At 44.8% G+C, this 22,013-nt stretch overlaps 1 protein-coding gene across 1 annotated transcript; it reads right to left on the bottom strand.

The window, feature by feature from the left end:
* Window positions 1-1,124: 1,124 nt before the first annotated feature.
* SARS1 (seryl-tRNA synthetase 1) lies at window positions 1,125-21,040 on the bottom strand. The gene is made up of 11 exons (XM_002919202.4): window positions 20,905-21,040; window positions 13,428-13,498; window positions 9,701-9,778; window positions 8,555-8,713; window positions 7,447-7,590; window positions 6,521-6,676; window positions 3,836-4,057; window positions 3,136-3,265; window positions 2,710-2,867; window positions 1,894-2,023; window positions 1,125-1,556 (listed from the first exon to the last, which is right to left on the bottom strand). Exons 1-11 carry the CDS (start codon window positions 21,038-21,040, stop codon window positions 1,399-1,401), a joined length of 1,542 nt encoding a protein of 513 aa, XP_002919248.1. The 3' UTR covers window positions 1,125-1,398.
* Between the last annotated feature and the right edge of the window lie 973 nt (window positions 21,041-22,013).

Raw genomic sequence — 22,013 nt, 5'->3', positions numbered from 1 at the left:
CTGCTTAGGGACCAGGGAAGCGGACAGGAAATAAAGCTCCTGAGTGACAGGCCAGTTCGGAGCCCTGCCCTTATCTCCCAAAGAAACGCACGCACTGAGCACTGCTGAGGAGTGGGGACTCCTGGCTGCCACCTGGCCCTGGTGTCTCCTCTCCCTTACCTGCCTTGTGCCCTGTCTTGTGTGTGATGGAAGAGGTATAATCATGTCCCCACCCTCTCGTCTGGGACCGTCACAAAGATAAAAGAGATCAGCTATAGGAAGTATTTGAGGCTCCTAGAAGAGAAGCACTGTACTAACATAAGGTGTTATTAAAGTCAAGTGTTTGTAGATTGCAGATGAAAGGCAGCAAGGGAACAAAGAGCCTAACCATCACCCTCCCCAGAGAAAGGGTGAACTGGCCATTAGGGCAACAGGGGGAGCGCCAGAGAAGGGAGGAAAGTTTTCCTCCTTCCCCTCTGCTCTGCTGGTTGGTCTCCTACTTGGGGATGACTGGGAGAGAGAAGCAGCTGTTAGTAAGGGCCCAACTTGAGCTCCCGAATCTGGGGTCTTTGTGGGATTAAACACAGTCTTACCTTCCTTGAGGTCCCGCAGCCTCCTGCCCTTCCCACTGAGCCCAAGCGCTTGGAGGCTTATTTTGTCAACTCTGGCCTCTAAGCTAGTCCTACCTAACTGCTATTTTTTTTTTTTTAAGATGTTTCCATTTATTCATTTGAGAGAGGGAGAGAGCATGTGTGAGAGACCAAAAGCAGGGGGGAGTGTCAGAGGGAGAGGGAGAAGCAGACCTCCCGATGAGCAGGGAGCCCGACGTGGGGCTCCTCGATCCCAGAACCCCGGCATCATAACCTGAGCCGAAGGCAGACACTCAACTGACTAAACCCCCCAGGTGCCCCTTCCTAACTGCTTTTAAGCAGGGGCGAATTTACAGAAGAGGGTCTGTAGAGCAGACCCTCTTGTCCTTGTGCCGCAAGCTTGGTGTCTAAGACTCAGTTTTCACTTTCTCCTTAAGCCTTTCCTAAATCTACCCGGGCCTTCACCTACCTTCTCAAAGGCATTTGCTAAATGGAACAGCCTTCTTTAGAAGGAAAAGCAGAAGTGAGTGTGGTTCCAGGGAGAATTGTCGGAGACAGGGTTCAAGCCCTGGGCAGAAGACCGTGGGAGAGCCCTAGCCTTCCCCCAGAGATGCTTTATTACATGGTTTCATCGGTCGTCAGTGAATGGATCCTATGCCCATGCAAGGAGACGGGAACGTGGTGCTGTACATGGCAGACTGTTCCCCTTTTAGCGATACAGTCAGATGGGCCGAGTGATGAGTGGGTGCTTGGCTTCCCTGCCCGTGGGCAGGCTCTGAGATCCCAGCTGACAGAAATGAAAGCCCGACAAACTGGGAGGAAGGAATGTTCAGGAATCGGTGACCTCCATGTTCTGCAGCCGGCTTTCTAGGGGGACATCTTTGGCTGCCCCTTTCTTTTTGCTGCCCTCATGCTGCTTCTTCTGCTTCTTCGATGGCTCCTGGTCAATGGGTGCAGGCTTCACAAAGGGGATCAGTTCTTGGAGACCTGGAGGGAGAGAGCCAACCTAATAACCTATCGTGTCTCAGGAGTCAGGGCCCAAAGACTTCTTGGGGAGATTCCACAAGACGATGATCCCTATGAACAGAAGGGCACCCATGATGAGAACTGGTTTCATTCTTTTCTTCCCCGGTCTGAATTTTAGCGGCGCTTAAACAGGATGTGATACCTGTAGTGGCTACTTTCCCAAATTTGGGGACAGGACAAGTAGAGTTCTGGGGACTGTTTCTGAACAAGAGCAGCTGGTCCATTCGGAATGGGGCCTGCTCTTCAGAAGAGCGGGAAGACTGAAGAAGAGGAAGATGGGCTGGGCAGGGAGTCTTACCCGGCGGCATGAACTCCTTCAATTTCTCAGGCACGACGATGCCCTTCTCCGTCTGGTAGTTCTCCAGGATGGCGCAGATGGTGCGAGTGGTGGCGCACATCGTAGCGTTGAGCATATGGACAAACTCCACCTGCAAAGACAGGGTCCCCAGAGGGAGCACGAGACTCAACCAAGTCTTAGGCATGACCGGGAACCACCCACTTAGCCAGACTCCCCCAACTGTTAACTATCCAAATCCAAAGCATTATTGATCTTTTGCTAGACTAGAATTCTGTTTAGTATTTATTGCCTATAATAATAATTCCAGGAAGATTCTTCATATCTCCATGAGCGACAAGTAACAGGTCCCAGCAAATGGAGGAGAGGTGGGCCCTTTGAGGGAAGGAGGAAACTTACACAGTGGCCTCTCCTTTTAACCCTTTTTAAGTCTCTGACTTGGAAAAGATTAGGGCCTAAAAACTCGGTTGGAAGAGATAAACTTAGAAACCCAGACCTTCCCGAGTGAGAGGGAAGACACTGCCTTCAATGTGTCTTCTGTAGACAAATGGGGATTATTCTTTATCTGGAGTCACAGAGAGCAAAGCCCAAAAGAGAAGAGCTAGAAATACCTTGTAGAACAGAGCTAGATTCAGGTTTCTATCTAAAAGGACTCTGTCCTGATTTAGTAGAAGTCATTTTCAGTTTCCCTTTTTGGTCTAGATTGAGAAGCTCAGATTTTCCCATGATGCTGGGACATAACGTCGTCCAAGGACTGAGAAATAAGATGGACCTGTTCTGCACGAGGCCCTATTTCCTGCCTCCCAAGGGGCTACCTACCTTGTCCATCATCTTCTTGGTTTGCCCGTACCGGATTCGGAGCCGGCGAGCCTGATAATCTGTGCAGTTAGAACAGGAGACTAACTCACGGAAGGCTCCTGAGCCCGGAAACCAGGCCTCCAGGTCAAGCTTCTTACTGGCAGCATGATTCAAAGAACCTGTAAGGGAAAACCCCTAGAATTCATGAAGGAAGGATGGTATTTCAGGAGACTGACCTTTAGCAAACCTGAGGAATTCTTTAATTCACATCCTATCCCCAGAAGTGAAATCATGCCCAGATACTCTTATCACCAAATACTCCCAAGTGAGAAGAGTGTGATATTTTAATTAATGTGGGCAATTAATTGGACTGTGAGCTATTTCTTTGTGTTGCAGCTCACCTGGTGACGGTGGTGTTTGTGGGGTGCGGGACAGGGAGGCGGATACCTGAGACAATATTCACAATGTGGTAAGGGATCCCCAAAGACTGGTAGAAGTCTTCTGCAGTAGTAATCATCTCTTCAAACATCTCCCATGACTTGTTGTCGTGGGGTGATGAGTAGACAAACTGTTCAATCTGCAGAGAGGGACCCAAGGAGACCACGACAATGGGACAGGGTGAATAAACAAAGGGACTGAAATGGGAGATATTCTTGTGATGGAGACCTGTGCCTACACCACTGGAGTCAGGTGAGGCTGGGGACCCCACGGGAGATCGGCACTGGACTGGACCGGGGCTCTCAGAACAAACACTCCACGGAGCTCTTACCATATACACGCCAGGTACTGTTTTAAGTACGTTGCCCCTACAAACTAGCTGAATCCTCACAGCAGGCCTAACGAGGTGGGTACTCTTATTACCCTCCTTTTGTAGAGGAGGAAACTGAGCGCGGGGAGGTTAAGCAACTTGTTCAAGGTTACATGGCTGCTAAGTGGCAGAGATGGCACCGGGACTCAGGCAGCCTGGTTCCAGGCCCTGTGCTCACAGCCACTCCAGCCTGTGCTTCTTAGGCAGAAACGCATGTACTGGCGAGACGGAAGACCAGAGCCAGCGTGGGTCTGAGCAACACAGAGCCTGCCTCTCCTCTAACCATCCTGGAGAGAGCGACAGAAGGGTCCCACTCCTCACCCTGACCTGACCACTCACCTTCTCAAACTGATGGACTCGAAAGATGCCACGGGTGTCTCGGCCGTGGGAGCCCACCTCCTGGCGAAAGCAGGTGGACAGGCCGGCATACTTGATTGGCAAATCCTCCGGCCGCAGCCACTCGTCCCGGTGCAGAGCAGCAATGGGCTGCTCTGAGGTGGCAATCAGGTATTTCTCGTCATAGGAGTTGTCATCAGACTTTTCACTGCCTTTGCCAATCACCTAAAGGAGGAGGGACCTCTACTAGTTAAGAGTGAGAGATGAGGACCTCAGCTAGGGCAAGAAACCACAGGGACTGCCAAAAAGACAAAGGAGGGAAGGGTCACTCCAAAATGGGATCCCTCCTAGAGGTCAAAGAAATGCGAATTAAAAGGAGATAAAATATTCTGATAATATTTTACTTATCTAATAAATAAAACATTTATAAATAATGTATAGTGGCCAATGCAGTGCAATAAAATCTGACTGGCAGCATACATGAATCACTCAACGAATGTTTGTCAGGCATTTCCAAGTGCCAAGTCTGCCAGTGCTGGCAAACGGAGACGCAGTCTCTGCTTTCTTGGTGCTTATGAGCTAGTGTAGGACACACTCCTTCAAGAATCACTTTAGTGTTCAGCTGAAGAAAATAATGAAGGAAAAAAAGGTATAAACGGGACAAAGTTCATTGTAACATTACTTATTGATGGCAAAAAAGGAAGCCCCCCCTAAATATTTCCACTAGGGAAGAGTCAGCTATCCTACATCCAGACCATGTAATGTTACGTAACCATTTAACAATGTTGGCAGTGAAGACCACAAAGTAACACTGAAAAATGCTTCTGATACAACGCTGAGGCAATCTACACACATTGTGATTAGAAGTATGAGAAAACGATATATGTTTGAAGAAAGCCCCCAGAGGATATTAAAAATGACAACTGTATGAGGTAATGGGAAAGATGATTCCCTCCATCATTTCCAAATCTTCTGTCATGTGGTATCTTTTTAATTTTAAAAAGAGGAAGGTGGAAACTTTCTCTGGGTCAGCGTTTAGGCACCTGGAAAACTACGTTGCTATCTGACAGTGAGAATTTAGCCACTAGCCACATGTGGCTATTCAAATTAAAGCTTGCACTAGCCGCATTTCAAGTGCTCAACAGCCACATATGGCTGGTGCTATCAAACTGGGAAACAGATACAGAACATTCCCGTCACTGGAGAGAGTTCTACAGGACAGCGCTGCTCCAGAGAACTCATAAACTGAGGTTATTAGGCAAGAAGCGCCAGCCCAAACTCTCACTATGGGGATTCTCCCTGCATATGGGTCCAAGAAGCATCTGGAGAAGAGACGGAGAATGCAGGACACAGGGGGCACCTGCTACCTAGTGTCTCTCTCATAATCCTCCATATAAGCTTCTCCCTGACGTTACCTTCAGGGAATCCTTCTAAATCTCTGTGATTATCCAATCTTGGGGTTCAGATGAGGAAAAAAAGAAAAGAGAAAACAGGTTTTGGCTGATACATAAACACATTCCTCTCCACACTGAAAGAAAGGGGAAAAAGAAAAAAGAGAAGAGAAAAGAAAAAAGAAAAGAAAAGAAACGAGGGAGGGAGGGAAGGGACGCCTGGGTGGCTCAGTTGGTTAAGCATCCGACTCTTGTTTTTGGCTCTGGTCATGATCTCAGGGTTGTGGGATCCAGCCCTGCATCAGGCCCTGGACTCAACGCAGAGTCTGCTTGAGATTCTCTCTCTCTGTCCCTCCCTCCACCTGCTCTCTCTTGCTCTAAATAAATAAATAAATAAAATATTTAAAAGAAAGAAAGGGAAGAAGAGACTGAGAACACTAAGGTTATACTAATCCTTAGGGTTTAGAGAGCATTTTGCTTCCCACTGCATTCTGAATGAAAACATAACTAGAACTCATCGACAGGACCCAGTGGGAAGTTCTGTTAAACTCCCCTCTAAGATAGGTGAGCCAAAGAGCACTGTCTGACTCCTCCCCAGTAAGAGCCAAGTCATCCCCTTCTGACAGAATAGTCTCCAACAGGAAGGACAAATGAAAGGTGGACTTTGCTGTGAGAGGCAGCCATAAGCAGAAACACTCTAGAAATTGAGTGCTAGGCAGAGACTGGGGGTGCCACAGCTGGTGCTGGAGCCGGCTCATCAGAATGAGCTTCTGACTCTCCACGTGAATCCTCTGGCTCTCCCTGAGATGCTCCATGGCTGAGAAAGAGCCACAAACCAGAAGCCACATCCGTCCCAAGGAAAATATGTCTTGCCCTCTAGCTTCCAGTCTGGGGTTAGGAGTAGGAGGGCATGGGAAGATCAGTCACTTCTATAATTTTCTTTCGTCTAAGCACTCAAAAAATGTGTTTTCTGAAGCTCATGGTGTTAAAGTGTGCTCAATTTAGGTAAGTCATGTAGATTCTCTGAGGAAAGATAAAATAGGCTCTATGTGTACACTCCCCAGTATGGTAGCCACGAGCCCCATGTGGCCACTTAGGTTAGAATTAAAAAAATTAAAATTTTACTTCCTCAGATGCACTAGCTACATTTTAAGTGCTCAAAGAGCACAGAGTATCTCCATCACCTGGACAGCACGGCTGGGTATCTTTGAAGTCCTCCTGGACAGCACGGCTGGGTATCTTTGAAGTTAAACTTTATAACTGAAGTCATTCTGCCACGTTGCCCCAGGCTGCTCACCTTATAAAGTTCTTCGTCAAACTGGCTGAGCTGCGCCACTTCCTGCATGACCTCCTTCCTCATGAAAAAGGGGGTATAAATGGGGGTGTAGCCCCGACTCCCCAAGGTGCGAAGAGCATACTGGATGAGCGCCTGTTCCAGGAACACCAGGACACCCTAAAGGAGCAGAGACACAGCCCTGTGTGATCGCGAGTTCCATCGCCATCATGTTCATCAGCTAGAATTTACACTCTGAGACAACTGGGGGCACACGGGAGGCCAACAAAGACCGTGAACCCCAACCCTGACTCAAGAGATTCTTTCTTAATAGCAATGCCCGGCACATCATCTAGGCACACTGTTAGGAGAAGCGAAGGGAGGCAGAGAGGACGGTTTGCTCGGGGTGCACAGGAGAGCTTTCTTGCACTAAGTTTTCAGACAGCGGACTGGTGTGTGTACGCAGAACGTACTATGCGTATGAATATCCGTACGCTAGCTCCAAAACTGCCCTCCCATGCCCTTCCGAAGCCTTCTCTGAATTCATCTGCCCTCTGTCTCAACGACTCCAGGTTTGCTGCCTCTGCCTACCTGTTCTCATAGCTCTCTGGGCCCACTCACCCCACAGCACTCATCACAGTGGGTTCCGACTCTGTTAGTTGTCTGACTGTCCCATTCCACTAAGCCCCTTAAAGGCAGACTGTTGTGACCCAGTCGGTACAACATATATTTATTATGGAGGATCACTCAAGGGCTCTTGTTCTAAGGAATCCGGAGAAGCACTCTCCTGCCCCAGAAAGGGAACTGCATCTAACTGCCAGTAAGTCTGCAGGAGAAAGGCAAGAACAAGTGGTGGATTTGTGGGCCTCTTTAAGTAGGTTATGTTTCCACACATAGTTTTTTTTAGCTCCTTCTTTAGAATCCCATCGCCACGGGTTCCTGACTCTTACCTTCAGGAAGTAGCCTCGACTTCCAGCCACCACGGCCCCCTTTTCGCCTTCAAAGCCATCTACCATCACCACCAGGTCCACGTGAGAGTACTTCTTCCTGATGGTACAATCGCCCCAGATCCTCTCTACTTTGTTGTCGGCATCCTAAGGAAATAAGACCAGGAGAGAAAGATGCATGATCACTGAATTTCACAACCTCCAGCTTTCCAAATCCCATTCCAAGAACAACATAGAGCTTTGCAAAACTACTGCTTAACTCCAACACTAGGTTTTGGTGGCTGTGTACAGAGACTAAGGAAGAGAATTTGCTAGAGAATTTGTGTTCAATAGAGAAATAATAATTTACAAATTCCTAGAAGTGATTCTAGCCATGGAACTGAAATTGTGAATTTCTAAGAGATCTGTCGTATTATCACTTTTTTTTTTTACCCTTTTAAATGACTCCCTGAAAATCCTGCTACAGGACACCCCCCCATCAGCATTGCCTGGGGTGCAGAGGAGAATGTAGATTTTTTTTTCCAGGCTCTCATTGGTCCTGGGGCCAAATGAGGGCGGGCTCAGGGCCCTGACCTCAGGAGTCTCCCATCCCAGCCTGCAGTGAGTTTTAAGGCTCGTTCACCAGGGAATGAATGAAAGAGGCACAGATGGGCCCAGCGACTGCTGGGGTGTCAGGGAACAAAGGCTGGGCTCAGAGCAGCTTTGTGCTGGGGAAGCTCCCACTCAGCAGGCAACTTTTATCATGCAGATTTCCCTTCAACCTGCAGCTTCTCAGCAGGGTGTGGGTGAGGGGTGAGGTTGATTTAACAGATCCCTCCCACAGGCCTTACTGCTACCACGGGCAACACGCAGTGGAGGACAACAACCCGATTTAGAAGAGATTTCTGTGCCAGGAGTCTCCTCCTACCTGCTGTCTCTGCTACTTCCCAATCAGGCAAGGATCTGACTCTTTCAATTCTCAATTGGTGGGCAGAGGGAATTTACAAAGAGCCTGCTTCTGACACAAGGCCTATTATACAGAGAGCCCCAGCATTTCCCAGTCCTCCCAGCCCCCTCCCCAGCAGAGAGGAACGCAGGGCAGGCCGCTGCCCATGGCGGCACCAACACCTACCTCATCATTGCTGATGGGCACAGAGGGATGCAGAAGGTTCCCGATCTCTCGGAGGTTCTCAAACCGCTCTGCTTCCAGCTTTATCCGCTCGGCATCACATTTTAAGATGGCCTCATCAATGAGGAGCCGGACTTTTTTGATTTGTGAGACTTTAAGGTTCTGTAGATGAACAGGCCAGGCCAGTACCCAAGCCACAGCAGGTCAAGGACAGAGTAGGAATAAGATTCCGTTCCCCTAACCTTGCTGTGCTCTAATGACAACCCTTGTGATACCATTTTAAAAATCAACAATGAAGGCTTTCAAAGAACTGAGATTTATTTCATACACACACATGCATGCGCACAGTTTTGCCTTTACAAATTCGTTGGCATTTTCTTCTTGGGACCTAAGGAAGATATGGGTCAATTCTGGCCATTCTTCTCAGTCCTATATATCTCAGGGGTTTAAATACTGTAGTTCTTTTAAGAGCTCTTTCCCTTAACTTGTACTTTCTGATATTCCTGATTAAATCAATTTAGCACTCTTACGTACTACATTTAACTGCTCTCTAGAAAGATTATAAATTATATTAGGAGCAAGAAACCCTGTCTTAAGCCTATTTTGTAGTCCTTCTGGCAAGTGTTTCAAACTACTGATTTCGTGGGGATGGGAGAGCCCTTAGAAAGCGGGGATGGATAGGAATAGCACCCCCAGCCTAGCCCTTCAAGCATAGCAACTTTGCTTTTGTGTATTAATTCTCTTGCTATGCTTTTGCGGTGCAGGTTTTAAGAAAGGGTTTGGTAACTAAAAAACTTGAAAATCACTTCTCTAGGTTCACTGTTGTGAATATTTACTGAATCACAGTAAACTGAAAAAAAATCCTTAACTTTGTGAAAACAGAGTTCTATAAACCAAAGATAGTTCGGCTCCTTTTTCCTCTTCTTCCTACTCTTGACTTTTCCACTCCATCCGTCCCCATCTCTGTGATCTAATAAATACTCAAGTATCGAGTCCAACAAGAGTGAAGGGAGACATTTCCCAGCTGCACACATTCAAGGATCCCACAAATGCTGTGTGAAGCCGAGTGTTAGCACCTGCTTGTCTAGGAGCAAAGTTACAATGAAAGAACAGAAATCCGGCCTAGAAAAGGGAAGGACAATAACTTACAGCTAAAGTGTCTGCAGTGAGGTCATCGAGATTTAATACATCTTCTGGAATGGACTCATCTCCCACTGGCTCTTTTTTCTGCAGAGGAAACAAAACAAAACAAAAACACCAATACTATTAAATAAAAGAAAATGTCTGACATAGTTTTGTAAGTGCACACCAAATTAATACATAAACTAACCACAGAACTTTCTATATACCTGTATCTAAAAGCAACAACACATGAGAGAAAAAATTAGTGAGAAAGTTTCGAGTCCTCATCCTGCCACTTTCTGGTTTTTTTGATCCTGGACAGATCACTTAATCCATCGGGGTCAGAGGGCTGACATTAACAGGAACATAAGAAGAATGTCTGCCCTGGACATAGAGTAGTTATGGGCACCAAGAAGGTATGAAAATGCTCACACCACTACCCAGCTCTGGTGCAGGTGCCTGGGTGTGAATCTGTGAATCCTCGTCCACTTCCTAAGAATAATCCCAGCACTGAGGCTAAGAGGAAAAAATGGATGGGATGATAGAATAGTAGGACACTACGGAAAACAAAATTTTTGAGGAAAAAAAGTCACCAAATCTAGAACTAAGTTTAGAGCAATCAATGCAACTTGGAAAAGCTGCAGACGTATGCGGGGCTAGATTTTCTCCCCTCTGGTTTCTCTTCTGCCCCTTCTTTATGATAGTCTGCCAAATCATTTCCAATCCTTGCCCAGAGCCATGGAGAAGATAATTTTAAGAGTCAAATTCTTCTCAAATTAAAAGAGTTAAAGAGGGGCGCATGGGTGGCTCAGTCGTTGGGTGTCTGCCTTCGGCTCAGGGCATGATCCCGGCGTTATGGGATCGAGCCCCACATCAGGCTCCTCCGCTATGAGCCTGCTTCTTCCTCTCTCACTCCCCCTGCTTGTGTTCCCTCTCTCTCTGGCTGTCTCTCTCTGTGTCAAATAAATAAATAAATAAAATCTTTAAAAAAAATAAAAATAAAAAAAATAAAAGGAGTTAAAGAAAATTATCAAAGGTCATTATAACAAGATACGTAAGACCTCAGCAAAACTCGCATAAAAATAAGCTGAGGAGATTCAGGGTCTGCTTTGCAAATAAAAATCATGTCCAACGTCCTAAAGATTTTTTTTTACTCTATACATATAATAGGCAATAACATTTATACAACCTCAGACACCACTGCACAAAACTGAGTCATAAGAAAGAACTAAATCCTCTGAGGGCAAAGCATCGAAATCCTTTAGATTTCTTACACAATCGCATATACCAAAGTGAGAAGTCAGGATGTTAACCATAACCGAACTCACACCTTTCAGTGACTCAAGCAAATTATCTGAAAAACTTGCAGAAGTCTGAAAATCTCAGAATGAGTCTTGTTAAGAATAAGCAGAGACTACTGAGGTAGAAATGGCCTAAATCTCAGGATTTTCCATTTAGTAGCCAAGAGAGCGGACGCCCCTTTGCTAGCTGATAATCCCTCAGAGCAGAGAATTCAAGTTCTGAGTTCCAGTTCTGGCTCTGCAACTAACTTACGATGTGATTTTAGGCAGGCCCCTTCATTTCCTAAGCCTATTCTCCTGCCCTTTTAATAAAGTTGACAAAGGTACTACCTATATTCCAGGTCTGCAGCAAAGATCAAAACCAAAATGAAATGACTCCTGTCAAGTGCTATACAAATTAAAGCGCTGCTTAGACCATTCTAATGGATAGGAAGGGAGAACACTCCTTGTGGGGTAAAGTGAAGGGATCTGAGAGTGCTACTGCAAATGGAAACACGTCCACCTGCTCGCTAGGAAAACACGAGGCTGGCACTACCTGTGTATGCGCCCGGAGAACACGCAGGCAGGAGTGCACACTGGAGTTTACATGATGATGGGGCCTCTGACGTGCCAACAATTAAGCGTCATGAGTCCCAGAGAAGAAAACTATAGGACTGTCGGTATCAATTTCCACAGCTAGTCACAAGCTGAAAGTGTAACAAAATACTGTTAAAGAGAAGGATTCAGGCTGTCGTGAAGTGTGAGGTACTAGAATCCGAAGGGAGACTTTTTGTTATGCTCTTTCCTGCTTCAGGTTCCAAAATTTTCTAATTTTTTGGTTTAGTTTAGAGGTTTACAACTTAAAATGAGACAGATTTGAGGGAGCATTTAATGTTTTTTAAAAATGACTAAGGGGCTAAGAGGGTATTTTTGAAGAAAGATTAAAAGCATGAACTATTCTGGATAGCAAAGCAAGGCCAAGCTGAAACTTAACATTCTTCAAGCACAGGAAGGATTTTTTTGGATGAAGGCCAGTAAGGACTTGCCCTCTGCTGTTACTTGCAATTGCTGAATAACTACAATGTTCTAGGCACTGAGCCAGGTTATCTACATTAAAAAAATTTAGTTCTCACAATTCGGTTCTATAGGTGAACGTTAGTATTGTCATTTAACAGATGAGAAAACTGAAGCTCAGAAGTTAACTTGCCTAAAGTCACACAGCCAACAATCCTGGATTTGGACTCCTTATCTGTGCTCTTTCCGTTAAAGAGCACGACTACACTAAGACAAAGAATCTCAAGTCCACCCTAAGAAAAGCTTTCTGGCACTGTACATTGAGTTTAAGAAATAACTGGATAAGATTACGGGTGGAATTTATATTATTATAAGAACAAAACAGACAATGAATGAGCAATGTGGCAAGAATCTTATCTTACTACAGACGGAATGTTTGTGTCCCCCTGCCCCCCCCCATTTATATGTTGAAACCTAATCCCCAACCCGATGGTGCTGGGCGTGTTGGGAGGTGGGGTCTCTCAGAGGAGATTAGATCATGAGGGGAGAGCTCTCATAAATGGGATTAGTGCCCATCTAAGAGCTCCCAGAGAGCTCCCTTCTTTCAATGTGAGGACACAATGAGAAGACTGTATGAACCAGGAAGTGAGCCCTCACAAACATGGAATCTGCCAGCGCCTTGACTTTGGACTTCTCAGTCTTCCAAACTGTGAGAAATAAACTGCTCTTGTTTATAAACTGCCCAATCTATGGTATTCTGTTATAGCAGCTTGAAGGGACTAAGACTTACCCAAGACAGAAGATGCGCCGATCCCTGAAAGTGCCTCTTAGTTTCCTTTCCTACTTCCTTTCTTTCTTTTTAAAATATTTGCCCCTTTGAACCACGAGAAACTATGGACTCTGGGAAACAAACTAAGGCTTTTAGAGGGGAGGGTGGTGGGGGGACGGGCTAGCCCGGTGAAGGGTATTAAGGAGGGCATGTATTGCATGGAGCACTGGGTGTTATATGCAAACAACAAATCATGGAACACTACATCAAAAACTAATGATGTACTGTATGGTGACTAACATTACCACAATTTAAAAAAAATTTGCCCCTTTGGGTTTTTTGTTTTGTTTTTTAATTTTTTTTTAAAAGATTTTATTTATTCACTTGACACAGAGAGAGAGAGTGTGCAAAAGCAGGGGGGTGGCAGGCAGAAGGAGAGGGAGAAGCTGGCTCCCCGCCAGGCAGGGATCCCTACGTGGGGCTCAATCCCAGGACCCTGGGATCATGACCTGAGCCAAAGGCAGCTGCCCAACTGACTGAGCCACCCAGGCGCCCCAATATTTGCTCCTTTGGTAAGAAATTCAGTATCTCACAGAATTAGACACTAGGTTAGAAACCATGTGAGTATTAACCAAGAGTAAGATTAAATACCTCTGCTCAAGCTCTCCAGGCTGTTACCTAGTTCTCTTACCTTCATTTTCTCTCCAATTGTCTTGCTGCATAGGTTCTTCAGCTTGTTCAAGTTGTCTGCCCGAAATCTGCCTGAAGAATAAAGAATCCAAGAATATATCAGAGATATGCACATAATTAAGAACCCCCCCGCCATCACAGCTCCTTAGGCAGAGCTAAAGGATCTCATCAAGTTGTGAAATCTTACAGCTTTACAGCCCCAAATTTAGTTGGCATATATTGGTGACAGTGGTGTTCCCCCAGCATTTGGTGACAAGGAAAAGTCCCTTCTGGGACTGAAATTGGAAAGTATTATAACCTGGACGATACCACAGTCAAGTAACACATCTGAGAAACTTGGGAAAAACTCAAATAACTGTAACCTGCTCAATTATCTTAAGATCCATAAAAATAAACTATGTGGTATGCATTGGAATCTGGAAAGACAGCAGTCCTGTTTCTAGTCCCATGAACTTGGTTGCGGCATCTCTGTGCATCTCTGTGCTAGAAACGGTTAATGTTACTCCCTCTGCTCTGACAAAAATCTCACCTGGCAGCCTGGAGAATAATAAGTTTCTTATGCTTTAGTCTCTTTGGGGCAAGACACTGCGCTGATCAGCCTACATAGGCCTTTGGGCCCAAACTATTGTATCAGTATCATGGTTCATTAATCTTAAGTCTAATCAGCAAAAGTCAGACCTCTTGAATCCAAGCTCGAGGACCAACATGGTAAACAGCAAGTTCTGGACAGGTGCAATGATGACTAGAAATGAGGCAGCTCCTAGGCAGCTATTTTTTTAAGGTTTTGCTGAAATTGAACTAAATGTTGTTAGTACAAAATGATCTAACTACTTTCTCATTCACTTACACTGATTAGAGAGATGGGAACAGAAGAGCGGTCACCAGGGGTTAGAGGGGAGAAAGAATGGACTACAAAAGGACAGTGAGAAGGATCTCTGTGATGAAGGAACAGTCCTGTCCTGAGTGTGACAGTGGTTATACAAATCTACACAGGGGATAAAGTCACACAGAACTACACAACACACACACACACACACACACAAGTGCATGTAAAACTGGTGAAACCTGAGTAAGTTCTGTGAATTGTAGCAATGTCAACTTCTTCACTTTGATATTGTACCAGTTCTGTTAGATGTCATCAGTGGAAGAAACTGGGTGAAGGGTACACAGGACCTCCTTGTACTATTTTTGCAACTTCCTATGAATCTATAACTATTTTGAAATAAAAAGGTTTTAAAGTTTTTATTTGGTCCCTCCTAATTGTTAAGTACTGGGAATAAAAAAGAGAGTATCATGCTAGGTGCTGAGAATAAAAGAAAATAAGATAATTAAAAAATAATATAACAATGCTGAATGTTTCAATCAATGAATATAGTATATCCCTTCATTATCTTTAACTTCTCTCAGCAATGTTTTGCAGTTTTCGGTGCAGGGATCTTGAATGTCATTTATTATATGTATTCTAGGCATCAGGTGTTTTGTTATTTGTATACAGAAATATCACTGATTCTGTATACTGTATACAGTGATCTTGCTAAATTTGCTTAATTTTAACAGTTCAGTTCTGCATACACAATCAAGCCACCTGCAAATAATGACAGCTTTACTTCTGTACCAATCTTTATTTTTTAATTGAGGTATAACTGACATGTAATATTGTAATAGTTTCAGGTGTACAATGTAATGATTTGATATTTGTAGACACTGCAAAATGATCACCATAGTAAATCTAGTTACCTTCTGTCATCACACTCTATTCCATTATTTTCTTTCTTTCTTTCTTTTTTTTTTTTTTAAAGATTTTATTCACTTATTCAACAGAGATAGACACAGCTAGTGAGAGAGGGAACACAGGCAGAAGGAGTGGGAGAGGAAGAAGCAGGCTCACAGTGGAGGAGCCCGACGTGGGGCTCGATCCCATAACGCCGGGATCACGCCCTGAGCCGAAGGCAGACGCTTAACCGCTGTGCCACCCAGGCGCCCCAATTCTTTTCTTTCTTTTTTAAGTAGGCTCCTCCATGCCCAATGTGGGGCTTGAACTCACAACCCTGAGATTAAGAGTTGCAATGCTCTACTAACTGAGCCGTCAGGCACCCCCCCCTCTTTTTTTTTGCCTAATATCGTACTGTCTAGAACCTCTAGCATGATGTGGATTAGAAGTGGTGATAGCAGATATCCCTGTCTTGTTCCCAACCTCAGGGGAAGAGCATTTGCTATTTCATCAATAAGAACGTTAGCTATAGTTTTTTTTTTGATATCTATTACCACATTAAAGTAGTTCCCTTCCATTCCTATTTTATCATAAGCAATTGGAGCAACATAGGGAAAATAAGAACTTGATCTCTACCTCAAATCATATACCAAAATCAATGTGGGATGAGTCATCCACCTAAATATGAAAGGGAAAGTAATAAAACTTCTAGAAAAAACATTGGAAAATCTCTTCAGGAACTTGGGATATGAAAAGATTTCCTAAATAGGACAGAGGAAGCACAAACTACAAAGAAAAGACCAATAAGTTAGATTTCATTAAAATTAATACTTTTAAAAAAAAGACTTACTTATTTTAGAGAGAGAGAGAGAGTGTGCACAAATGGGAGGAGGGGTAAAGGGAGAGGGAGCTAATTCTCAAGCAGATTCCTCAGCGTGGAGCCTGCCACAGGGCTCTATCCCAGGACCCTGAGATCATGACCTGAGAGATGAAGGCAGACACTTAACCCACTGAGCCACCCAGGTGCCCCTAAAATTAATAATTTCTATTCATTAGAAGACAAAAAGACCGAGAGGCAAGTCACAGACTGGGAGAAAGTATGTGCAATACACATATCTGACAAGGTCTTGTATCCAGAAAAGATGAAGAATTCCTACAAGTCAATTAAAAAAAAAAAAAAAAAGACAGACAATCAAATAAAAATTGGTCAACATTCTTGAACAGACACTTCTCAAAATAAGCTACTCAAATACTAACAGGGATATGAACAGGTGCTTAATATCTTTAGTCACCAGGAAAATGCAAATTAAAACCACAATGAGGGGCACCTGGGTGGCTCAGTCAGTTAAGCAGCTGCTTTCAGCTGGGGTCATGATCCCGTGGTCCCAGGATCCAGCCCTGCATCAGGATCCCTGCTCCAAGGGAGCCTGCTTCTCCCCTTCCCTCTGCCTGCTGCTCCCCTTGCTTGTGCTCTCTCTCTCTAACAAATAAATAAAATCTTAAAAAAAAAAAACCCCACAAAAAACCCACAATGAGATACTACTATATAACCACCACAATGGCTAAAATTAAAAAAGACTCCCAATATTAAGGGCAACGATGCAGAACAACTAAAACGCTTACTTTGCTGGTGGGAGTGTGGACTACTACAACTACTTTGGATAACTATTTGGTAATCTCTACTAAATCTAAACATATACCTACCTTATGATCCAGCAACTCCACTCATACATACCTAACAGAAAGGAGTGCTTGTGTCTACCAAAAAACATGCAAAACAATGTTCATAGCACTTTATTCCTAATACCCTCAAATTGGTAACAATCCAAATGTCCATCAATAGAATTGATTGGTACATTTATATGATAATTGGTATATTTACATAAGGAGTACTGTACTGAAAAAGAACCAACCACTGCTCTACATGAAAAGATGGAATAAACTTACAGACATAATTTTCGGAGAAAGAAGTCAAAATCAGGCAAATTAAGTTTGCCTGATTTTGAACTCAGTGTAAATGGAAAAATATATGCTATATAAGTCCATTTACATTAAGTTCAAAATCAGGCAAAATTAATTTATGGTGACAGAGGGCAGAATACTGTTATTTTTGGAAGAGGCATGAGGGAGCCTGCGGGGGTGCTGCAAGTGTCTTTGATCTTGCCCTGGGTGGTGGTTAGATAGGTATATAGCTTTGTAAACCCCATCAAGCTGCACACGAAAATCTGTACACTTCACTGAATACATCTCAGAAAAAAAAATAAGTTTAAAAAGGTTGTATATAAAAACAATATAAATGTCACAATGAGATATATGAGATTAATATACAGAGAACACTCAACAAGTAAGGCAGAGCTATGGGAGCAGAGATGGTTTGGCAAGGAGGTCTGACGGGAATGGGGGCAGCAGCCTGATAAGGAATATTCCAAGAAGAGGAAACAATCATGGATGTGTGAAAGAGCATACAGGTAGCATAACAAGGCTAGAACAAAGAGTGGAGGGTATATGTGGGAGAGTGACAGAAGATGAGGCTAGGAAGACATGTGGGGCTTTGTAAATTGTGTTAAGTAATTTGTATTTTCATGCTTTAGGGCTACACTGTCTGATGTGGTAGCCACTAGCTACATGAGGCTATTGAGCATTTGAAACTTGGCAAGGCCAGTGATACACTGTATGTGTAAAATATACACCAGATTTTGGAGACTTGTAAAAAAGAAAAAGAATGTAAAATATCTCAATTATTATATTGATCACATGTTGAACATATAATTTTTGATATATTGGGGAAGTATTATATCTTACTAAAATGAACCTCTTGTTTTTCTTTCCCTTTTTAATTGGCTACCAGAAAATTAATGTATTTATCTATTTGAGAGAAAGAGGGCACACGCATGAGCAGGGGTAGGGGCAGAAGGAGGGAGAAGGGCAGGGGAAGAGGAAGAAGAGGACTCTCTGCTGAGTGCACAGACAGATGCAAGGTTCCACACAACTCAGGGCTCGATCCCAGGACCCTGAAATCATGACCTGACCCGAAGTTAGAAGTCAGACACTTGGGGCACCTGGGTGGCTCGGTCGTTAAGTGTCTGTCTTTCGCTCAGGGCGTGATCCCAGAGTCCTGGGATTGAGTCCCACATCAGGCTCCTCTGCTGGGAGCCTGCTTCTTCCTCTCCCATTCCCCCTGCCTGTGTTCCCTCTCTCTCTGGCTGTCTCTCTGTCACATAAACAAAATCTTTAAAAGAAAAAAAGAAGTCAGACACTTAACCAACTGAGCCAGCCAGGTGCCCTCAGATGGCGCTGCTTTATGGTAAGAATGTCACTGCAAGACTTAAACCTGGATGTAAAATGATGAGATTTCCATTCCAAAAAGATCACACGTTCTGGATATAGCCCTGCACTAGGTGAGACTGGTAAAACTGAAAGCATTAGAAAGTTCTCCCAAAGAGAAGGACTGGCTTAAGGCATGTGCAGTAAGATAGTAAAGAGAAATTTCATTCAGGATAGCACAGGCCAGATAGCATTCCTGTAATTACAGGCAGATTTCAATATACACTGAAATCTAGCAGCTCTGGAAATAGTTGAGGCAAATGCTTATCATATGTCCAAATGTGCTCTTGCCATATTACTTTAAATTAAAAAGAAGAAATAACAGCTTGAATCCTTGGGATTAGAAGAGTTGTGGTAAACTCTGATGTGAAACTACAATTCCAAGTTCTATCAGATACCGACCTGTGTTGCACACAGAGCCTGAGTGGTACCTTGCATGTCTACAGGCAGACAAATAGGTATACTTGTGGAGCCCACTGGTCCTCAGTCAGGGAACATGATCTGAGGTGTTTTTTTTTAATTTTTAAAAAAGATTTTATTTATTTGACAGAGAGAGAGCACAAGCAGGGGGAGTGTCAGGCAGAGGGAGAGGAAGAAGCAGGCTCCCCGCTGAGCAGGGAGCCCAATGCGATGCAAGGCTCAATGGATCATTGAGCTGAAGGCAGATGCTTAACCGACTGAGCCACCCAGGCACCCTTGATCTGAGTTTTTAATGTGGCTCTGGGTTACACATCCTTGTTGCAGCCAATGACAGAAGAACCTAGATATAAGATCGGTCAATGTCCAACTTGGGCAACCAGTTAACTTGGGAAAATCATTAATTCCTTTTGGCTGCCAAGAGAATATTGGGAAGGGATATTAGGTAGAAAAGAATCAAATCAACAGATGTGCTGAAAATAAACTACACATAAACTGTTTTTCATACAGAAGAACAAAGTGCCCTGAACACAGAAGATATTCACGAATTCAGTAAACCTTTGTCAAGCCCTTACCAAGAACCAGGTGCAGTACTAGGTACTAGGATTATATGTATACACGTGTATGTATATCCTGTATGTATGTATACTCCAGCTATTGGGACATACGGGAGAATAAAACACAAACTTTTCCCCGAAGAACTCATCCCTTCACCACATATCCACTCATCAAGTAAGGAACAGAACTTCCTGTGGACGTGTGCATTATACACAAGAGACTAGTTAACACACTCAAAGTCACTTAACAGCTGTACAATAACCAGACTGACACAAAATCTGATACTTCTGACTTCTAATTCGGTAAAACAGTGTCCAGGCTAGTTTTTTCCTTCCATTTAATTTAATTCCATTGCAACTCAAAAATTCAGATTTAGATTCAGGTGGTGGGATCTCACAGTCAAACAAATACCACATTTGAATGAATGATACCACAGAATCAGCAGACAACAGAAGTTAAACAAATCTCTTCCTACCCAATCCCCTGATGAATTTAGGAAAATCAATTTTCCTAACAGAAATCCACCCCACTCTGGGACAGCGAGGGCCTTTGTAGTGTGCTGTCATAAAACCTGGCTCTCAGCTGGTTACAGACCTATTGCATCAGACAATCACATGTGCTTGACAGCTTCCGGCCAATCAGTGACTACCCCCGTTAATCCAGGCAGAAGTTGATAGACAGAGGGTTCTCTGGTTTTATTTAGCTTCATGAAAGATGCCCGGGTCAGTTCCAGGTTCTAGACCAACTCTGCTAATGTCTTTTCCGGAAATCTTGCACAAATCACAATTAAGCAGGTTCAATAATTACAAGCTTGTTCTTGCCTCACAGCACTCCTCTCCCCATGTCTGGTCTACTACGGAAAAGTCTTTCCTTGATTCTTAAAGGTATGTTTGCAGGTCAGAGGGATGGCCTTCCCCCAAAGCTTCGGGATCATTGCTTTCCGTCAGGAGCGGCTTCCAAAGTCCCCAAATACTTCCAATATGGGTGGACTGAACTATTACGCTGCAGATGTGACTCAGTCTCAGGCTGGAGCCTTTGGTCCTATCAAATTAGAAGACCACTCGGGCCTTGCTGAAGATGAGAAAGGGACCGAAGGCGACCAAAGATGAGTGTTAGGAAAGGGGACCTCCAACCCCCGAACCTCCTGCCCTAGCTTTCTTCTGGCTACCCTTGCGGCAGGAAAGCTTGACAATTCTTGATGCGCACGCGCCATGCTCCTTCCCAGACAGCCCAGCGATCCGCACCGCGCACGCGTGAAAGGGAGCTCCCAGGGCCCGGGCGGAGGAAAAAGGTGGGATGGTCCCGGCTCGCACAGTGCGTTTTAGGGGACAGTGAGAGCCTCGGAGTCACCGCAACCAAGGAGGGGACTGACGAGGGGTAGAAGCTGTGGCCTCAGGAGCGGTAACGAGATCGGAGAGATGAAGTTGGGATTAGGACCGGGCGGTACCCCGCGCGTCCCGGTACTTACATCGTCGCCACTCGCCATCTGCCTTCACCAGCTGATCTACTAGTCCCGGGTCCTTGAAGCGCTTCTCCTGCGTCTCTCGAATGAGGGCTGGGTCCCCTCCTTTATCTACACGAAACAAATCCAGATCCAGCACCATCTTTCCTTCTCCCGGGCCAAAGCTAAGGGACGTAAGGAACGTACGACAGCAGCCAGTGACCACCGCCCTGCGCCGGCGCGCTGACGCGCGCTCCCCGCGCAGGCGCGGCCGAAGCGCGCAGGCGCCCCCTCTCGGCCGGAAGCAGCTGCGCTGGAGGCAGAGTTAGGGGGAGGAACGTGGAGAGGTGGGGCGTGAGCTTCTGGTTGTATGCAGGTCTGGGCTGGCTACTGGGCTTTGTCCCGGGCTTGTGCAGCCACCCCAGCGCTGCACCTTCTGTAGGATCTCTGGTTGTCCCGTAAAAGCGAGTGCCTCAGTTTCCTCCTCGTGTTAAAGGGCATATCTCAGGTTAGGCAGGGGCCTGCCAATATGATCTCCAGCTTGGAAGCCAGAGCTTCCAATAGATGCCAGTTTTCGTCTTGCAAGCATGGTTCCTAAGACTGGACCCTCTCCCTGAACCTCTGTTCTCTTTTCCATCTTGACACAAGAATATGGCTACATGTTTTAGTCCCTGGGTTACCTCAACTCAATATTCCTGCTCTCCTGCCTTGGAGCTAGGATACCTTTCTTAACGTGAATATTGAGTAAATCAGGTTATCCCATTACCAATCTTTTGGATCACAGGATTAGAAAAGTGAGATTGAAATATTTTAGAGAGGGACATGAGGAAACTTTTCCGAGGGGAAGTATTTAGCAAGTTTGAAGGCAGTACAAGGTATTGAAGTCACACCTTGGGTCTATTTAAAACTCCTAGAACAAAGATTTCACCATATTTTCATTTTATAATGTTCACGTCCTTAACAGTGAAATATTATGATTGCTGATTGGAGCCAAAGTTATCAAAAAGTATTGCTGATAACAAGAGATTATTTGGAGGATTTGGGGATAGGCAGTCCGTCCACCCCATCCTTCTTATAGACTTTAGAGCCCCATCCCCAATGCCCCACAGCTAGCTGTGCTAAGACCTTCTTAGTCT

The sequence above is a fragment of the Ailuropoda melanoleuca genome, chromosome 2, assembly GCF_002007445.2.
Source record: "Ailuropoda melanoleuca isolate Jingjing chromosome 2, ASM200744v2, whole genome shotgun sequence".
Lineage (NCBI taxonomy): Eukaryota > Metazoa > Chordata > Mammalia > Carnivora > Ursidae > Ailuropoda > Ailuropoda melanoleuca.
The sequence above is the reverse complement of the archived record's forward strand: the minus strand, read 5'-3'. Positions and strand labels throughout refer to the sequence as shown.